General features: G+C 50.1%; 1 protein-coding gene across 1 annotated transcript in view; it reads left to right on the top strand.

The window, feature by feature from the left end:
* Nucleotides 1–20352, top strand: part of GCN1 (GCN1 activator of EIF2AK4) — a 67137-nt gene that overhangs the window by 27467 nt on the left and 19318 nt on the right. Inside the window, exons 17-38 of the mRNA XM_054442452.2 lie at nt 2514–2589; nt 2740–2899; nt 3970–4159; nt 4258–4382; nt 5172–5350; nt 5648–5741; nt 6965–7078; nt 7197–7395; nt 8609–8764; nt 9194–9375; nt 10220–10300; nt 10608–10751; nt 11493–11620; nt 11783–11972; nt 12173–12243; nt 13313–13478; nt 13817–14011; nt 15566–15812; nt 16909–17030; nt 17232–17346; nt 18609–18788; nt 19682–19902. Of these exons, the coding sequence (XP_054298427.1) occupies nt 2514–2589; nt 2740–2899; nt 3970–4159; nt 4258–4382; nt 5172–5350; nt 5648–5741; nt 6965–7078; nt 7197–7395; nt 8609–8764; nt 9194–9375; nt 10220–10300; nt 10608–10751; nt 11493–11620; nt 11783–11972; nt 12173–12243; nt 13313–13478; nt 13817–14011; nt 15566–15812; nt 16909–17030; nt 17232–17346; nt 18609–18788; nt 19682–19902 (3335 nt within the window). The remainder of the gene's footprint in view (nt 1–2513; nt 2590–2739; nt 2900–3969; nt 4160–4257; nt 4383–5171; nt 5351–5647; nt 5742–6964; nt 7079–7196; nt 7396–8608; nt 8765–9193; nt 9376–10219; nt 10301–10607; nt 10752–11492; nt 11621–11782; nt 11973–12172; nt 12244–13312; nt 13479–13816; nt 14012–15565; nt 15813–16908; nt 17031–17231; nt 17347–18608; nt 18789–19681; nt 19903–20352) is intronic.

Below are 20352 nucleotides of genomic sequence, written 5' to 3'. Positions count from 1 at the left end.
AACTCATGGGCTTAAGCAATTCTCCTGCCTCAGCCACCCAAAGTGTTGGTATTACAGACATGAGCCATCGTGCCTGGCCTTAGTAATTTTTTTTTTTTTTTTTTTTGAGACAGAGTCTCACTCTGTCGCCCAGGCTGGAGTGCAGGGGCGCGATCTCGGCTCACTGCAAGCTCCGCCTCCCGGGTTCACGCCATTCTCCTGACTCAGCCTCCCGAGTAGCTGGGACTACAGGCGCATGCCGCTACGCCTGGCTGATTTTTTGTATTTTTAGAAGAGATGGGGTTTCACAGTGTTAGCCAGGCTGGTCTTGGTCTCCTGGCCTCGTGATCCGCCTGCCTCGGCCTCCCAAAGTGCTGGGATTACAGGCGTGAGCCACTGGGTCAGGCATTTTTTTTTTTTTTTTTTTTTTTTTTTGAGACAGTCTCACTATGTTGCCCAGGCTGGAGTGCAGTGGCACAATCTCTGCTCACTGCAACCTCCACCTCCCAGGTTCAAGTGATTCTCCTGCCTCAGCCTCCTTGAGTAGCTGGGATTACAGGTGCACACCACCATGCCTGGCTAATTTTTATATTTTCAGTAGAGACGGGGTTTTACTATGTTGGCCAGGTTGGTCTCGAACTCCTGACCTCAGGTGACCTGCCTGCTTTGGCCTCCCAGAGTGCTGGGATTACAGGCGTGAGCCACTGTGCCTGGCCAGTAATTTTTAATTATTAAAAAAAAATAGGCTGGGGCCGGACGTGGTGGCTCAGCCTGTAATCCCAGCACTTTGGGAGGCCGAGGCGGGCAGATCATGAGGTCAAGATCGAGACTATCCTGGCCAACATGGTGAAACCCTGTCTCTACTAAAAATACAAAATAAGCTGGGCGTGGTGGCAGGTGCCTGTAATCCCAGCTACTCGGGAGGCTGAGGCAGGAGAATCTCTTGAACCCAGGAGGCGGAGGTTGCAGTGATCCGAGATTGCACCACTACACTCCAGCCTGGGAGACAGAGCAAGATTCCGTCTCAACAACAACAACAACAACAAAAACAACAAAATACATAGGCCTCGCATGGTGGCTCATGCCTGTAATCCTAGCACCTTGAGAGGCCGAAGTGGACTGATCACTTGAGGTCAGGAGTTCAAAACCATCCGGCCAACACGGTGAAACCTCGTCTCTACTAAAAATAGAAAAAAAAAAATTAGCCAGGCTTGCTGGTGGGCTTCTGTAATCCCAGCTACTCAGGAGGCTGAGGCAGGAGAATTAGTTGAACCTGGGAGGCGGAGGGTGTAGTGAGCCAAGACTGCACCACTGCACTGTAGCCTGGGCAACAGAGCGAGACTCTGTCTCAGAAAAAGTAAAAATAGGCTAGGTGCGGTGGCTCACACCTGTAATCCTAGCACTTTGGGAGACCAAGGCAGGTGGATCACTGTGGTCAGGAGTTCAAGACCAACCTGGCCACCCTGGTGAAACCCCGTCTCTACTAAAAATACAAAACTTGGCCAGGTGCAGTGGCTCACACCTGTAATCCCAGCACTTTGGGAGGCTGAGGCGGGTGGATCACGAGGTCAGGAGATCGAGACCATCCTGGCTAACATGGGGTAAACCCTGTCTCTACTAAAAAATACTAAAAAATTAGCAGGCGCCTGTAGTCCCAGCTACTTGGGAGGCTGAGGCAGGAGAATGGTGTGAACCCGGGAGGCGGAGCTTGCAGTGAGCCCTGAGATCACGCCACTGCGCTCCAGCCTGGGCGACAGAGCGAGACTCTCTCTCAAAAAAAAAAAAAAAAAAGAATTTATATATATATTATTTATATATATTTATATAAATATTTATATATAAATATAAATTTTATATAAATATTATAAATTATGTATAAATATATAAATATATAAAAATATATAAATATATATAAATATATTTATATATTTATATATATTTATATATATATTTTATATATAAATATATTTTTATATATATTTATATATAAATATATTTTTATGTATATTTATATATAAGTATATTTCTATATATATAAATATATTTTTATGTATATTTATATATAAATATATTTTTATGTATATTTATATATAAATATATTTTTATGTATATATAAATATATCTTAATGTATATTTATATATAAATATATTTATATATAAATATATTTTTATATAAATATATAAATATATTTTTATATAAATATATAAATATATTTATATATAAATATATAAATATATTATATATAGATATATATTTATATTATATAAATATATTTTTATATATATTTATATTATATAAATATATTTATATAATATAATATATATAATAAAAATAGTGTATACTTTACTGATTCCAAAATACATGTGTGCATAATAAGCAAAAAAGAAAAAAAGCTGTAATTTCACTTCGAGTGATAATCACATTTATATTTTGGTGTTAATTTTCAGTTCATTCCAGTTATTTCTGGATATTGGTATGTATGTGTACACTTAACTATTTTAAAAACACTTCCACTCCTTTTCTTCCCTCCCAGCCCTGTGTACTGTGTTGCATCTGACAGAGAGACTTTTCCTTGACCACCCGCATAGACTCACTGGCAACAAAGTTCAGTACGTGAGGCTGACTTACCTTTTCTTTTGGGCCAAATGAGGCGAAGGCTGGCAGGAACCCGAGAAAGGGTGTGTGGCAGGTGGAAGGGTTGGCTGTGGAAAGCCCTGCTCTTGGCCTTCCCCCAGACCTGTCTGTCCCTGTGCTTGCAGGCAGTACCACCGGGCTCTGGTGGCGGTGCTCCTGAGCCGCACCTGGCACGTCCGCAGGCAGGCTCAGCAGACAGTTCGGAAGCTGCTGTCCTCTCTTGGGGGCTTTAAGCTGGCGCACGGACTCCTGGAGGAGCTGAAGACTGTCCTCAGTTCTCACAAGGTGAGGGCATCTGGGCTCTAGAACTGGGGCTCTTGGATCCACTTAGCTGCCCCTGCTTATGCTGTGTGGTTTTGGCTGGGCCACCCCCTGGGTGTTCTTTCTTAATCTGTGTGATGCCAGCATCTTCTGCTCTGCTGTCGAGCTCCAGTAACATCTTTCATAGGATTCCTTTTCCTTTTCAGAGACTTTTTTTCACATGTAGCTTAATCTTTTTTCCAGGGTTTTTGGGGTTTTTGTTTTGTTTTGTTTTTCTCACTGCAAACTCTACTTCCCAAGCTCGAGTGATCCTTCCACCTCAGCCTCTCAAGTTGCTGGGACTGTAGGTGCACACCACCTACAGTGACCGCTAATTTTTTGATTATTGATTTTTTGTAGAGATGGGGTCTCGCCATGTTGCCCAGGCTGATCTCGAACTTCTAGGCTGAAGTGATCCTCCTACCTTGGCTTCCCAAAGTGTTGGGATTACAGGCACGAGCCACTGTGCCCTCCCCCTTTATCCTTGATTAATTGAATAACACTTTATGTTTTTAAAGCACTTCGTACTTTTTAAAGCATTTTCTACCCATTTTTTCCTTATGATTTTTTTTTAACAATGCCTTTCAAAGGCAAATAGGTCTTGTTATTCTTGTGTCATATGAATTGACCAGGGTTCTAGGAGCTCAAATGACTTGCACAGGGTCTCCCCCGACGGAGGGAGACCCTCAAAGATCTGGCTCTTATTTCTGTGCTCTTTGTGCGGTGTTCCACTGCTTCCCTCCCTCCCTAAGCCTGTTGAGGAATGTGAGCCAGTGACAGACTTGCCATCACAGGCTGGGTCTCCTGGACCGGTTCCTGTTGCCTTCTTTACCCCCGTAGGCTTTTTAGATGCAAAGTCACAGGTGCTTCCTTCTTCCAGGCACATCTCACAGCTTGTGGGTCCCATTGCAGGAAGCTGGGCATCCATTTCCACTCCAGCAAGGACCCCAGGGAAGAACTGAGTGAGGGGCCACTGTGTCCATAGCATATTTGGTTCCTGTGTTCCAAGCCTGCACAGGGCTCTTAGCAGTATTATCTCACATGTCTCCACACAGGTGCTGCCCTTAGAGGCTTTGGTGACTGATGCTGGAGAGATGACTGAGGCGAGCAAGGCCTATGTGCCTCCACGGGTCCTGCAGGAGGCTCTGTGTGTCATCTCCGGTGTGCCAGGGCTCAAGGGTGATGTCACTGACACCGAACAACTGGCCCAGGAAATGCTGATCATCTCTCACCACCCATCCTTAGGTCCGTGGCTGCAGTGGGTGTGGGAGAGCCCAGGGCTTTAGGGGATGGGGTAAGAGCAGGCCAGGCAGAAGGCCTCAAGGAGCTCCCTTCCCCTTCAGTTGCCGTGCAGTCTGGACTTTGGCCAGCACTTCTTGCCAGGATGAAGATCGATCCTGAAGCCTTTATCACCAGGCACCTGGATCAGATCATTCCCAGGATCACCACACAGAGTCCCCTAAACCAGGTGATGGGAACATGAGCTGGTCTGGCCTCAGGTTGGGGAGGGGGCCCTCTCATCACAGGGTACAGGAAGAGAGGATTCAAAGAAGCAGGTGAAGATGGATGAAATGTAGGCTTGGACCTTTGGTTGCACGTGACAGAAATGTAAACTGGTTTAAGCCCAAAAGGGAACTTAACTGCCTCATTTACTTGCAAAGTCCAAGGATATGACTGGCTACAGGGGTTCAGATGTTGTCCTTGGAACATTGTAGGTGATGTCTCTCTTACTCTGTCCCATCCATCTTTGTCTCTTGTCTCTGTTTTCCACGATGTGGGCTCCATTCTCAGGCTTTCCCTTTCTGGTAGCATAAGAGCTGCTAGAGTTCCAGGCTTTGTCTCCCCATCAGCTCCTGGAGGAATAGCTTGTGTATTTCAATACTGTCTACTGGCTTGGGCTCGCTTTGACCCTGATTAATCTGACTTGGGTGCCATGCTCATCTCTGCGCTCATCCTTCTGTTCTGGGTCACACGCCCACCTCTGGAAAAAGTGAGGGCAGCTCCACCTGAACCACGGAGACTGAGAACTGGGAAGGAGTGTATCACCTCACGTCAGGGGCTGTGTCAGACAGAGGAGCACTGCTTGGTGAGGAAAGCAGACACAGACTCCAGCCAGCCACTGTGATGGGCAGTGCCCAGGAGTAACAAGGCAGTGGCATAAAGAAGGGGAGCCAGTGCCAGGGGCATTCAGGTGTGGTGGACCTCTTGCCAGTGCCAGCCTTGGCACACACTGACCATGTCTGCGTTTGTTTGGCAGTCCTCCATGAATGCCATGGGCTCCCTTTCCATCCTGTCGCCGGACCGGGTCCTCCCACAGCTCATCAGCACCATCACTGCCTCCGTGCAGAACCCTGCACTGCGCCTGGTGACGCGGGAGGAGTTTGCCATTATGCAGACCCCTGCTGGGGAGCTGTATGACAAATCCATCATCCAGAGGTGAGACCTCACTTGTGGGCTCAGTTTCCTTTGCTCCCCAGGGCATAGTTTTCTTGCGTGTAGAATGGAGCCAGCGCCTCCTGTGAGTTGAATGCAACAGCCTGTCCATTCATTGACTAAGTGCCTGTTGTGTCCCCGGCATGGTGCTTAGGTCCTGGGTACTTAAGTGTGTCCTGGGTACTTAAGTTAAGCACCAGCACAGTGCTTAACAGCTAGTTGGAATTTCATGGCTGGCGGGAGGCTGACAGGACTTGCGGTGCTTTTCAAGCTGGCTGATGACCCACTCTGGTGTTTCAGTGCCCAGCAGGACAGCATAAAAAAGGCCAACATGAAGCGAGAGAACAAAGCTTATTCCTTCAAAGAGCAGATCATCGAGCTGGAGCTGAAGGAGGTGAGTACACGGAGGCACTCACGGAAGGTGGCTGCTGAGCTTGGTGGCCCCAGGCTGGTGGCTTTTCCCACTGCACATATGCTGTTCACTTGGATCATCCTGAGGCCCATGGCACACTCCTGCGATGCCCCTGACCAGTGTCTGGTGCACTGGCACACTTTCCCTTCACCCTTGCTTCATAGCTTCTTCCACCCACAACTCAAAACCTGTTTCTTTCTCTGCTGGGTGCTGGCGACAGTGCACATGTCTCCTCTGCTAAGTGGTGTTGCTGGATTCCATGTCTGTTCCTCCACTTCCTTGAAGACTGGGACCCATCTAGACTCCTGATAGCAGGCACAGCGCCTGGTACAGTGGGACTTCTGGGGAATCATGACTTGATTGCTGAATTCAGCGGGTTCTGACAGGAGCAGAGCACACAGGACTCTTTCCTGTCTCAGCGTTTGCTCTTCTCTCTGTCTTTACAAGGCAGGATTCTTGTCTTTCACATCTCAGTCCACATGTGCGCTTCTCAGAGAGGTGGCCAGCCTGTCCACCCTATCCAAAGTAGACCCCACCCTTCCTCCCTGTTACTAAGCATCATATTCGTTTCTTTACTAACATTTGTCGTAACCCAAAAGCATCTTGTTTATGTGCTTGTTGACTTGTTTATTATCTATCTTCGCCTGCTAGATTGTGAGCTCCGTGAGGGCAGGGACTTTATCTTGTTCCTACGATATTCCTGCCATCTGGAACAGTGCCTGGCACAATCCAGGTGCTCACTGAATGTTTGCTGAATGAGTGAGTGAGTTCTGTGGCTTGTTGTCTCAGGCCACTATAGCAGGCCTTTTCTAAGCTTCAGCTTATCCTGTGAGAGAGCTTCTATAGGAAGGGGTTGGAGAGGAGGAGGCTAAAGTTTTGATTCTGAATCCATTTGGCTGTCAGAATACCCTTTTGAGTACCTTGAGGAACCTTTATTTCTCTTAACATAAAAAGCCCTCTTAGCCTTTGTCAATAGAGAATCCAGTAAAACGACTACTTCTCTATTGCTGTCTCCATTCTATAGAAACCAGGTGGCTGTGGACTTTGTGGGAGGTTGGGGGTGCACATGGTGGGTTCAGGGGCCCAACTCACAGACTTAGAGCTGGTATGGTGCTGTTTGTGTGGAAGCAAGCTCACCTTCCTCTGTTGGGGAGGGAGATCTGTTCCCTGGAGATGGGATTGGTTGGTTTGCCCATCCTCTTTAGGAGATAAAGAAGAAGAAAGGCATCAAAGAGGAGGTGCAGCTGACCAGCAAGCAGAAGGAGATGCTTCAGGCCCAGCTAGACAGGGAGGCGCAGGTCCGGAGGCGGCTGCAGGAGGTGAGTGTCCACCTCCGCCACACGCTCAAGCCGGAAGAGTGCTGGGCAGCTTGGTCCCGCTCCTTGCTGTCACAAGCAGGGCCCTGCTGACCTGCCTTCTGGACAACTCTGCTTGCAGCTGGATGGGGAGCTGGAGGCGGCACTTGGACTGCTGGACATCATCCTGGCCAAGAACCCGTCCGGCCTGACCCAGTACATCCCTGTTTTGGTCGACTCTTTCCTGCCCTTGCTGAAGTCTCCCCTGGCTGCTCCCAGGATCAAGAACCCCTTCTTGTCCTTGGCTGCCTGTGTCATGCCCTCTAGGCTCAAGGCTTTGGGTTAGTCCTGTTTGCTGGCTGCAGGGATGGCCCAGGGGTGCCCCTGAGTGCTTGGACAGGGTGTGCCCCTGAGTGCTTGTGGGGAGGTGGGTGGTGACCTCAGCTGCTGAGTTTTGTTTTCTTGTGGAAGCAGCCTTGGAGACTCAAGCTGGATGTGCTTAGGAGAGACGTAGTGCCTCCTCTTCTCTCCCACTTCACATCTGTGCCCTCCCTCTGAGGAGTAGGTTTTAGATGCTAGTCAGTGTTCGATCTTTGTGTACCAGTTTTAAAACTAAGAAGTCAGAAGTTCAGTGGCAGTGAGGATGGTTTGGTGGTTCAGCCCAGCCCAGGTCTCCTGAAAAGCCACATGACAGCAGTGAGCAGAGGCCCCTGTGACCTTTAGCTTCCTGTTAGCTCTGGAGAAACAAACACCAGGTAGGGTGGCTGGCAGTTCTGGTGGCCTTGCTTTTGTGGGTTGTTTAGTGGCCTTCAGCAGACTTCTATCCTGGCCTAATGGTGATGTTCCCACGGGTGAGGCTAGAATCTGGGAACTGTTCTGAGTGGAAAAGTCAGCTGGTGCATATGGAACCTGCCAGAAGTGTCACCTGGCTGTCTGGGCTTGTTGCGTAGAGGTGGAGATGCTGCACAGATAGAGCTGTACTCTTGGCTGAATGACTCTTTGGTGGCCCTTGTCTCCTGTCAGTGTACTCATTTCTTGAATGTCCAAAGGGCAACTCCCTGCCTACCTGCCCTCTGAGGCTGTCACAAAGATCAAGTGAGAAATTGTTGGGGACATTTTGGCGAAGCAGAAAGTTTTTTTTTTTTTTTTTTTTTTTTTGAGACGGAGTCTTACTTTGTTGCCCAGGCTGGAGTGCAGTGGCGCCATCTTGGCTCACTGCCAGCTCCGCTTCCCGGGTTCATGCCATTCTACTGCCTGAGCCTCCTGAGTAGCTGGGACTACAGGCACCCGCCACCATGCCCAGCTAATTTTTTGTATTTTTAGTAGAGACGGGGTTTCACTGTGTTAGCCAGGATGATCTCAATCTCCTGACCTTGTGATCCGCCCGCCTCGGCCTCCCAAAGTGCTGGGATTACAGGCGTCAGCCACCGTGCCCAGCCACAGACAGATTTTTTTAAGTCAGAAGGATGAGGCACTGGGTCCCCTGTTTCATCCTGAGCTGGATTCTGCATCTCTGTGTGTCATCCCCTGCCGGGTCTCTCCTCTTCAACACAGGCACTTTAGTGAGCCATGTGACCCTGCGCCTACTGAAGCCAGAGTGTGCCCTGGATAAGTCCTGGTGCCAGGAAGAGCTGTCGGTAGCCGTGAAGAGGGCGGTGACGCTGCTCCACACCCACACCATCAGCAGCAGAGTGGGCAAGGGGGAGCCAGGTAAGGGCTGGGACGCGATCAGGGGCACCAGGCGGTGTGAGCTGGTGCCAGGAATGCTGTTCAAGGCACAGCGTCACCCAGGGCCTCCTGAGCCTGGGGGATTGGACCAGATGGAGGATTTCTGAATTGAACCTTCGTAGTCTGTGAATTGCAGTGAGCCCAGTTGAGGGTTTACTTTTCGTCACTGGTGTCCCCTTCTCTGTTTTAACTCTCACATCCTGGAACTGGGCAGTGTTTGGCAGTAGAAGCAGAATTGGTTTTAGAACTGGACTACCAGCTGCTGTCTCTGTCCTCATGCCATGTGCTTCCAGGTGTCAGAACGGGCCTCTGGTCCATCCCTTCCCTACTTTCCCTGAGGATAGAAATAGGCAGCAGTGACCTGGGTCCCTGCCCTGCCTGCAGGATCTTATCTGCTTCTCGCTCTCACAGGTGCTGCGCCGTTGTCCGCGCCAGCCTTCTCCTTAGTCTTCCCGTTTCTGAAGATGGTGCTGACCGAGATGCCCCACCACAGTGAGGAGGAGGAGGAGCGGATGGCCCAGATTCTTCAGATCCTCACTGTCCAAGCCCAGCTGAGGGCCTCCCCCAGCACCCCCCCCGGGCGGGTGGACGAGGTTGGCAGGGAAGCTCTGCTCTCCCCTTGGTTTAAAGGGGATCAGGGAGGCAGGGCCTGTGGACACATTCTGTCTCATGAACAGTTCTGGTGTGGAAATAGTGTATGTTTATACCAACAGCAGCCTCACACAGTGTTGTGGGTTTTTTAAGGCAAAAACGGGTCAGACTGCTTCTTTCACGTGATTGTAGACTCTGGCTCTCCTGCCATGCCAGTGCATATCAGTTCACCTGATTGACTTTGTTGGCTGCATGAGATTCTGTGCTATGGATGTACCATGTTTTACTTAACTCTTTACCTGTTGATGAGTTCTTAAGGTTATTTCTAACTTTTCCCTCTTTTGAGCAGCAGTGTGATGTGCTCTCTTGTATGTATATGCTCCCTACTTACCCAGTGTGAGCATTTCTTAAGGACAGGTTCATTGGACATGGAATTACTAGATTATATGGCATATTCTGAGCTATACTCTCACCAAGAGTTTTCTTTTTTCAAAGCCTAATGCAGCCTCAGATAATATCGTCAGTGATGAGTGAAAGAATGATAATCTCATTTTATTTTGCATTTCGTGTAAAGTTGAGTGTGTCTTCATATATTTACGGTCTTTCTGGATTTCATAGTGTGAATTTCAAGCAAGTTTCAGAATTTGGTTTTTAGTTCCTGAGGATCATGGTTGACTGGGGTTAGCACGTATGGACCTAATTGTAAACCTAATGAGGTTTCTATGGTGGGGCCAGTTGTATGATCCAGAATGTTCCCCTGTGGGTGAGAGGATGCCCTGTCATTGGCCGCCTGGGTTACAGACCTCCCCACAGCCTCATCTCGACTTACCTGCCGTTCTCTCCTAGAATGGCCCAGAGTTGCTGCCTCGCGTGGCCATGCTGCGTCTTCTGACTTGGGTGATCGGGACGGGCTCGCCTCGCTTACAGGTGACGTGGTTTTCAGTTGGTTGTTGCTGTGACTCAGTTCGTGACCCAGACCTCAGGTCCCAGTATAAAGGGTGGAGTCCTAGTTTCCTTTCAGCCCTTACTTTTGGACTTTGGTAGAAAGACTGCTTTAGAGAGCCAGCCTGACTGTTGTTAGCTAGTGAGGGGTTTTGCTTGGGTCCTGCCACTGGAGCTGGGGTCTTAGCCCTTGCAGTGCTGTAGGGGTGGGCGTTCTCAGTGCATATCCTTCTCTGGCCCCCTAGTAGTAAATGATTTGCTGACTGAACCAGTGGATTGATGTTCTTCTTAGGTTCTGGCTTCAGACACCCTGACCACCCTGTGTGCCAGCAGCAGTGGTGATGATGGCTGTGCCTTTGCGGAGCAGGAGGAGGTGGATGTGCTGCTCTGTGCCTTGCAGTCCCCGTGTGCCAGCGTGCGGGAAACCGTGCTCCGGGTGTGTGCTCAGTCTCTCACAGAGCCACTGCAGTGTCCCTTGTCACTCTATGGAAGTGCAAATTGCATGATGGGCATTTGAGAGAATGTCCCTCACCCTGGTGTGAGGCCTAGAGGCAAAGAGAAGAAGTCACACGGTTGGGGTCTCTCTGAGAATCAGAACACTAAGCAGTCATGATGTATCACTGTACTTTTTCCTTTACCTTGGAACACTTCACTTAATTTTTAAACTGGAATGTGGACCTTGGTACTTCCACAGAGCTAACTTGCAGGAGGAGTTCATTTCTTTAGCCCACTGCCATGTACTTGGCTTTTCTTCATGGCTTTTAGACCAAAAACTAAAGCATCCCCTTGTAGTGGTAAGACAGTGGTTCCTACCTGCTGATCCACAGCCTCCTGCTATTGATATGTGACAGAGTTTTCACTGGCTTTTGGTAAAATGTGAAAATGATGACAATATAGTAAATTTTTCCTTAAAAATTATTTGAACAAAAGGAATACGCTTTTTCTGAGGTTTTATCTGTCTGGTTTATTTAACGTTTTAATTTTCACATTAAAAAAAACATTTTACCACCTCACACTCTAAGGAACTTACTTAGAGTTAATTTTAATTGATTTAACTTTAGCCACATGCGGTTAGTGGCTACATCTTGGACAGTACAGCCTAGAGAGAGGTGAGGAGGCAGGTCAGAGGCTCTTCTGAAAGACGGTGCCTCACACGGTCCAATCCCACCCCTTCCAGGGGCTGATGGAACTCCACATGGTATTGCCAGCACCTGATACCGATGAGAAGAATGGCCTGAACCTTCTGCGGAGACTCTGGGTGGTCAAGTTTGACAAGGAGGAGGAGATCCGGAAGCTGGCTGAGAGGTGAGAGAGCCAGCATGTCGCTTTCTTCTTGCTGCATCCTCTCTTCCTTTAGGAAATAACTGAGCCCAGTGTGCTCAGCCTCCAGTGGGAAGAAGGGCTGGGCTGGCAGGGCAGGTGCTGCAGATCTTTGTCTAAGCAGCCCCCGCCTTGGATCTCCCACAGGCTCTGGTCAATGATGGGCCTAGACCTGCAGCCAGACCTATGCTCCTTGCTGATCGACGACGTGATCTATCATGAGGCGGCTGTAAGGCAGGCGGGGGCAGAAGCCCTCTCCCAAGCAGTGGCACGTTACCAGCGGCAGGCGGCGGAGGTTATGGGCAGGCTCATGGAGATTTACCAGGAGAAGCTCTACGTGAGTGACCTCTGCAGCCCTGATGCAGTCTGGGTGTGTGCGGTTGGGTGGGTCTCTGCTCAGCCCCCTACTGCTCCAGACAGGAATCTCGGGGCTCACGGTGGCTCAGGGTAGCTGCGGCTAGTTTCCCACCTCACAATCCTGGTGCCCAGGTCATCGATCTGCCCGTTGCAAAGCATTTACCAACTTGTCTGTTGCAGCGGCCGCCCCCAGTGCTGGATGCTTTGGGACGAGTTATTTCAGAATCTCCTCCAGATCAGTGGGAAGCCAGGTATAACAATTGTTCAGCCTCGTTCTACTCCAAGCTTTGTGAGATGTGGCAGGTTGGTTGGGTGGGTGCTGTGAGGAGGCAGCATGGGATAATGAAAGAGCAGGACCTCCCTCAGAGTCAGGGAGGCCTGAGTTCCATCAGCCCCTGGAAGGGGTGGGATTGGACTGTGTTAGGCACTGTCTTTCAGAAGAGCCTCTGACCTGCCTCCTCACCTCTCTCTAGGCTGTACTGTCCAAGATGTAGCCACTAACCACATGTGGCTAAAGTTAAATCTATTAAAATTAACTCTGAGTTCCTTAGAGTGTTCCTTAGAGTGTCCCCTCCTGCGCTAGCTGCGTGACCGTGAGCGTGTTTCTCCTTTTCCCCAGGCCTCTGTTTCCTCATCTGTATGCAGGGCACAATAACAGAAGCTACCAGCCTTTCTCCACAGAGCCCACGAGTAGCAGTTGGAGGATTAGACAGATGTCTGGGAGCAACTGGGACCTTGAAAGACGCTTGCCTCCCACAGAGCAGGCGCAAAACATGCAAGGGTGTTAGTTTTCTGAATGGCTCATCCTGGCCATGTCCACTCCCATGAGGCCTTGTGTGTCAGTGTAGGGTGGTGTATGGGCTCATCCTGGCTTATTTTTCATTCCAGACCATCAGCCAGGGATAGGACACAGATTCTTTGCTCCATGACTGGAAAGAGTAATACCACTTTGCCCTTGGAGAATGTGTTCACTTCCACGGGCCTCTACATCTGGTTCTTTTACCTCTGTCTTCTCTTACAACCTGCTTTGCAGGTAGAGGGGTGAGCATTGCACTCACATTCCTCTCTGGGGAAACCAACGCAGGGCTGGTCACCCAGTAGGAGGTAAAATCAGGGCAGATGGCAAGTCTCCATATGACAAGTGGGTTGTTCCAGAACATTGGGTGAGCACTGGGTGGTGGGCTTCAGGCTGTTCTCTGCCCCCAAAACGGTGTTTGCCTCAGGCAAGCTCCCTCTCGGATGCTGTGCACCAGCAGAGGTTCCACTGGCAGAGGAGGCCCCCTGGCTGCTCCTCCTTATGTGCTCCCACTTCTTTCCCAGGTGTGGCTTGGCCTTGGCCCTCAACAAGCTCTCCCAGTATTTGGACAGCTCTCAGGTGAAGCCACTCTTTCAATTTTTTGTCCCTGATGCCCTCAACGACCGACACCCAGATGTCCGGAAGTGCATGTTGGATGCAGCCCTCGCAACGCTCAACACTCATGGGAAGGTAAGGGGGTCCCAGCCAGGGAACACCCATGGGAAGGTAAGGGGGCCCCAGCCTGCTGAGGAGACACAGGGGAGGCAGGCGCTAGGGCTGAGCAGGGGCCAGAAATGCTGAGTGCCAAGAGTCCTGGCAGAGCACTTTGAGCCAAAAAGACCACGATAGTATGTTAAATTCTTTTAAGTCTGTGGCAGTCCTGCCAGAAAACTGGAAGAGCCACTGGCTGGCATGTCAGGATGCCTGTCCCAGAGCTAGACTTGGTCTTGGTCCTCAGGGCGGGGACTGTTGTCCCCAGATGCAGCCTATAGGGTTGACCTGAGGCTCTGAGGGGTTTGGCTTTCCAGGAGAACGTCAACTCGCTGTTGCCAGTATTTGAGGAGTTCCTGAAGAACGCGCCCAATGATGCCAGCTACGATGCTGTGCGACAGAGTGTGGTGGTCCTGATGGGCTCTCTGGCCAAGCACCTGGACAAGAGTGACCCCAAAGTGAAGCCCATTGTTGCCAAGCTCATCGCTGCCCTCTCCACCCCCTCCCAGCAGGTACCTGCCATCTGGCCTGGGACCCACATGCCGGTTAGAGAATTAGGACCCGGCTGTGGTTAGGCAGTGGGATACTAGGGGCAGAGTTCGACAGTCAGGGCCCAGAAAGCCCAGTTCTTGGTAAGGATTCACCCCCTCTCCCAGGGGAGAGCCTGGTTTATAGTCAGGAACACTCCTGGAGTGGGAGTTTCTTTGTTGCTTTGTTCTAGTAGACCTCCCAGATAGTTTCATTTTTTTCTACTCACCTGGTTTATAGTGAAGAACGCCCCTGGAGAGGGAGTTTCTTTGTTACTTTGTTCTAATAGACCTCCTAGATAGTTCCATTTTTTCTATTCACTAATGTGCACTGGGAATCCAAAGGGAAAAAAAAAAAAGGTCAGGCTTTCTCTTATGTCAAGCATTTTCCTGGCCCTCTACATGTGTTGGTTGTGTGTTACAGGTGCATTTTAATGGAACCTCTAAGCTACAGTGCAAAGAAATTTCTTTTTCTTTGTTTTGAAAAACATGCATATATATATATATAAATTTATATATATAGTGTGTGTGTGTGTGTGTGTGTGTGTGTGTGTGGTTTGCATTTTGGATCACTTAGAGTGTCTTCATAAAATGAACAATTGGGCTGGGCGTGGTGGCTCATGCCTGTAATCTCAGTGCTTTAGGAGGGTGAGGTGGGAGGATTGCTTGAGGCCAGTAGTTCGAGACCAGCCTGGGCAACATAGTGAGATCCTGTCTCTACAAAAACTTTAAAAATTAGCCAGAGGTGGAGGCCATGCCTGTGCTCCTAGCTACTCAGGAGACCGAGGCAATAGGATTGCTTGAGTCCAGGAATTCAAGGTTATAGTGAATTATGATTGTGCCACTGCACTGTAGCCTGGGTGACAGAGTAAGACCCTATTTCTAAAAACAAAACAAAAAACAACAAAAAACTATACCAAAAAAATGCACAGTTGAAAACCAGTGTCCAAAATTGTGGTCAAATATGGTGTCAGAAAGCCCAAACAGCAAAAGAGTCCCACCTGGGCACCTGTCAGCATGGCCTCGGGGTTGTTGCTCCCAAGCTGGGCTTAGTGAGCTGCGGCTGGGAGGCAGGATTGAGTGTCTTTTGGTTCCACTCAATTTGTGCCTGGTCCTATAAGGTCCTGCCCAATTTCTCTGTGATTTTGACAGGTTTGGAAACAGAGACACGGGCTGTTTTTATGGTGGCAAAGCAGCACACTTCTCTGGAAGCTTTCTTTCTGAGTGGATTTAGTCTTTCGAGTCCCTTCCTTGGCCCCCTGCCCCACTGCCCAGGCCTAGGTTTTCCATTTAGACCAGAAATGGCACCATATAGGCCGAAGCTTTTGTTGTCAGCAGATTGTAGTGTGCACCCTGAGAGGTATACAACACTGTGTATGCCTGTTTGCTTCTCTGGTGCCCTGTGACACCCGCAGGCAGTGGCTGAGATGGGGCTTGGGACATCTAGTGGTGGGTGCTGTGTAGAATGGTCAGACCCCCCCACCAACCATGAAACGGCTGCAGCGGAGCCACAGCATTGACAGGTGGGCCCTTCCCCAGGTCCAGGAGTCCGTAGCCAGCTGCTTGCCACCCCTCGTGCCAGCCATCAAGGAGGATGCTGGAGGGATGATCCAGAGGCTTATGCAGCAGCTGCTAGAGTCAGACAAGTACGCAGAGCGCAAAGGGGCCGCGTATGGCCTGGCGGGCCTGGTGAAGGGCCTGGGCATCCTCTCGCTGAAGCAACAGGAGATGATGGCAGCACTGACTGATGCCATCCAGGATAAGAAGAACTTCCGCCGGCGAGAGGGTGAGCATCTCTGAGCTTGGGGCTGCCCAGCATGGGAAGTCAGTCCCTGGGTTGCCGGAGGAAGGAATCTGACCCTGGCGCCCCAGGTGGAGGCCGCTGCTTGTGCGTGTACTACAGAGGGCCCCACTGTATGCGACCCAGTCCAGCCGCATCCTTGCTGCTTTCCTTGGACTTGCAAATTTTTTTTTATTTTCTGTTTTTTTTTTTTTTGAGATGGAGTCTCGCTCTGTCGCCCAGGCTGGAATGCAGTGGCACAATCTCGGCTCACTGCAAGCTCAACTTCCTGGGTTCATGCCATTCTCCTGCCTTAGCCTCCGAAGTAGCCGGGACTACAGGTGCCCGCCACCTCACCCGGCTAATTTTTTGTATTTTTAGTAGAGACGGGGTTTCACCATGTTAGCCAGGATGGTCTCAATCTCCTGACCTCGTGATCTGCCCGTCTCGGCCTCCCAAAGTGCTGGGATTACAGGCATGAACCACTGCGCCTGGCCACAGATTTCTAACTCAGCAACACCCTTAGCTGAGAGAGGTTTGGCTTTTCTTTCTTTTTTTTTTTTTGAGATGGAGTCCCACTCTGTCTCCAGGCGCAATCTCGGCTCACTGGAATCTTCACCTCCTGGGTTCAAGCGATTCTACTACCTCAGCCTCCCTAGTAGCTGGGATTACAGGTGCCCACCACCATACCCAGCTAATTTTTGTATTTTAAGTAGAGACAGGGTTTCACCATGTTGGCCAGGATGGTCTCTATTTCCTGACCTCGTGATCTGCCCGCCTCAGCCTCCCAAAGTGTTGGGATTACGGGTGTGAGCCACTGCGCCCGGCCAAGGTTTAGCTTTTCTAACTGTTAGTGCCAAGAAATGAAGGCGGCTCCCCTGCGCTGTCCTCCCTTCCGCTCAGCCACATTCCTTCTCTGGGGCTTCTTAAGCTGAGGCAGAGGGTGCTGCTTCCTCATGGGGCATCCACTAGTTCCACCACTGTTCTGAGTGTTTCCAGAGGGGTGGGAGGTGGCAGGGAGGTTGCTGTCCCTTCTTCTGTTCTCTGTGGCTACCCCCAGGGGACATTCTCTTCCCAGCTGTCCCACCTTCTTTTCCCCTAGGAGCCCTCTTTGCCTTCGAGATGCTCTGCACCATGCTGGGGAAGCTCTTTGAGCCGTATGTGGTTCACGTGCTGCCCCATCTGCTCCTGTGCTTTGGGGATGGAAACCAGTATGTGCGTGAGGTAAGTCCCCGGACTGCTTGGGAGAACAGCATCGAAACTTTATGAGATGTGTTCCCAGCTGTGTCTACAGGCCTTGGCACAGGGTCTGACATAACAGAACCCCAGTAAGCGTTGGTCACAGGAGGAACGCTACGACTGGTGTCAGGCCTTGCCCCTTGCTTGGGCGAGGAGGCCTCTGAACGTCTTTTCTCCTCCCTTGAGGCTGCAGATGACTGTGCCAAGGCTGTGATGAGCAACTTGAGTGCTCACGGGGTGAAGCTGGTGCTCCCCTCCTTACTGGCTGCCCTGGAGGAGGAATCGTGGCGGACCAAAGCTGGTAAGACCACTCGCTGTGTCTCTCTTCCCAGCTTCCCGTTGTGAAAACCAGCCTCAGCAAGGATCCTGGGTAGCCACAGCTCTTGTCCTGTGAGCTCCCCAGACCAGGGATAGGGTTAAGACTCTGCTTTTTTAAAAATTTGAGATGGAGTCTTGCTCTATCACCCAGGCTGGTCTTTACCTTTGGGTCTCAAACCATTCTCACAGGAGCATGCCACTACACCTGGCTAATTTTAGTATTTTTTTTTTTGTAATGATGGAGTCTCGCTATGTTGCCCAGACTGGCCTTGAATTCCTGGGTTCAAGTGACCCTCCTGCCTTGGCCTCCCAAAGCACTGGGATTGCAGGTATGAGTCACCACGCCTGGCCAGCTCTCCGTCTGGCAGTTGGATCTTTCTATAGTTTGTGTACTTTCATGCCAAGAAACAGGTCTCTGACAAGAGCTGCAACCCTAAGTCAGGAAATCCTAGAGCTGTAAAGCTCTTCTGTGGCTTTAAAGTTTTCCCCCCCAGGACAGCTCTTTTTGAAAATAACCTTAGGCAGGAGAATCTCTTGAGGGCAGGAATTTAGACCAGCCTGGGCAATATAGCAAGACCCTACCTCTACAAAAAAAAAAAAAAAAAAAAGCCAAGTGTGGTGGTGCATGCCTGTAGTCCCAGCTGCTCAGGAGGCTGAAGTGGGAGGATCACTTGAGCTCTGGAGTTTGAGGCTGCAGCGAGCTATGATCATGCCACCACACTCCAACCTGGGCAGCAGTGTGAGACCCTGTCTCAAAAATAAATAAATAAAATGTCTGGCACCCTAATAAGCAAACAGATAAAAGTAGAGCTGCTCTAGTTGGGGGAGGATCACCATCTAAGGCCCTCCCACTCAACCTCCTTCTCAGTCCTTCAGACTTCACCCTGTAGTTTGAAACAACACAAATCTAAATCGGTTTCCTCATTTGTGGATGAAGAAACACTTCAGAGAAATTCAGTGAATTGGCCTTGGATATCACTGTAAGGATTAAACCAGGTCTTACCTATCCTGGTCTCTTTCTCCCATACTGCCCTGCCTCTCACCTGGGATCCCATTGTTCAGCAGGCCGCAAGAGCTTTTTCAACCCCTCTGCTAGAGCCAGCCCCCTCTCCCCTCCTCCCAGTGACTGCTTGAGCACAGTCTGCAGGGGCCAGGGTAGATGTCCCTTGCTCATGTAGCCAGCACAGGTGAGTTGCTGGCCTGTGCTCAGTGATTCAGTACTGGGCTTGTGTCTGCTATCCACAGGGTCAGTGGAACTTCTTGGGGCAATGGCGTACTGTGCACCTAAGCAGCTGTCGTCCTGTCTACCCAACATTGTGCCCAAGCTTACGGAGGTGCTGACCGACTCCCATGTCAAAGTCCAGAAGGCTGGACAGCAGGCGCTCAGGCAGATCGGCTCCGTCATCAGGAACCCGGAGATCCTGGGTAGGCCTTTCCCGTGAGGGTGCTTGCCCTGACCTCCCACCAACCCTGCAGCCTTTGGACACTGCAGGGAACTTGCACCCATTCAGCTAAGATCTTTGCCTCCGAGGACAAATATGTTCACAGTGAAATAGGGACACTGAGTCATTGGCTCAGGAGCAGTTTGACTCCAAGAGATCCCTGGGCACTAAGCCGAGCATGAGGTCAACAGAACTGAATGACATTCTCTGGACCACATCAGCACCATTCAAAATGTTAGGACCTGTGAAAACTTTCTATTCCGTCTCATTCCAGGAGGCCTTTGATAGAGGGGAGGGTTAAGGAAGGGTTAGGATTAACCTAACCACTCTGGATGTGGTTCTTTCTCGAGTACTGGGAAGAGGTCGATCGCTAGGAACAAAACCCAGCCAGCCACCTTGACCAGCATGTCACTTGTTAAATTCTAAGCTTCAGCTGCCAGTGCCCAGTCAGTACTTCAGTCTGGAAAGTGGAATAACCTCAAAATATATAAAACAAAATTTATAAAGCTACAGGGAAAAGTTAACAAATACATTATATCATAGTGGGAGATTTCAACACACTTCTCCATTACCGATTGGGCAAACCAGACATTTACTAAGGATACGCGCTTTTCAAAAATTTTATTTCTGTGGCTCATGCCTGTAATCCAGCGCTTTGGGAGGCCGAGGCGGGCGGATCACCTGAGGTCAGGAGTTGGAGTGAAGTAAGGATTGCTCTTTGTGGGTTGCCTGTCTTCTCCAGCTGGTGACTTGTGGGGCTTCAGGGAGGAGGTGTGCCAGACTCCCTTCTCTTCTGATCCATTCTAGTTCTGGGGGCCCAGGGGCCTTGCAGCTGCATAGATGTATATCATCCAGCTCTCTTCTCTTTGGATGCAGCCATTGCTCCAGTCCTCCTGGATGCCCTGACGGATCCCTCCAGGAAGACCCAGAAGTGCTTGCAGACCCTGCTGGACACCAAGTTTGTCCACTTCATTGATGCCCCATCCCTGGCCCTCATCATGCCCATTGTCCAGAGAGCCTTCCAGGACCGTTCCACAGACACACGGAAGATGGCAGCCCAGATTATTGGCAACATGTACTCCCTGACAGACCAGAAGGTAGCAGCCCAGCTGAGGCTAGTGTGGGATAGACCAGAAGATGGCTGAGTGCAGAGTCAGAGGTGCAGAGTCCCCACATTAGACATGGAAAGTTATGGGCGTTAGTCCCTAATTATTTTTATGGGGAGAAATGAGCCATTTTGGGGTGGAAATCTGGGCTCTCTGGGCATCTTAGTGCAGTGGTTCAAGTGCTTCTTAGTTCTCAGCTGAGGCCCAGAAATGCCTGTCTTTTCTTTTGACCTCTCAAGAGTGTTGAAGTGCTTGCCACTTTGACTACTTGCTCTTGACAAGAATACTCCTGTATTCTTGTCAGGAGAGCCTGGTTTGGGAGATTTTGTTTGTTTCTTTGTTTGCTCCCAAGAGTTTGCATGTGTGGTCTCACTGTCTGCCGTAGGAGCTTGCACGTGTGGTCTCACTGTCTGCTGTAGGAGCCCGCATGTGTGGTCTCAC

This window comes from Pongo pygmaeus, chromosome 10, assembly GCF_028885625.2.
Source record: "Pongo pygmaeus isolate AG05252 chromosome 10, NHGRI_mPonPyg2-v2.0_pri, whole genome shotgun sequence".
Lineage (NCBI taxonomy): Eukaryota > Metazoa > Chordata > Mammalia > Primates > Hominidae > Pongo > Pongo pygmaeus.
This window is presented reverse-complemented; position numbering and strand designations above follow the sequence as displayed.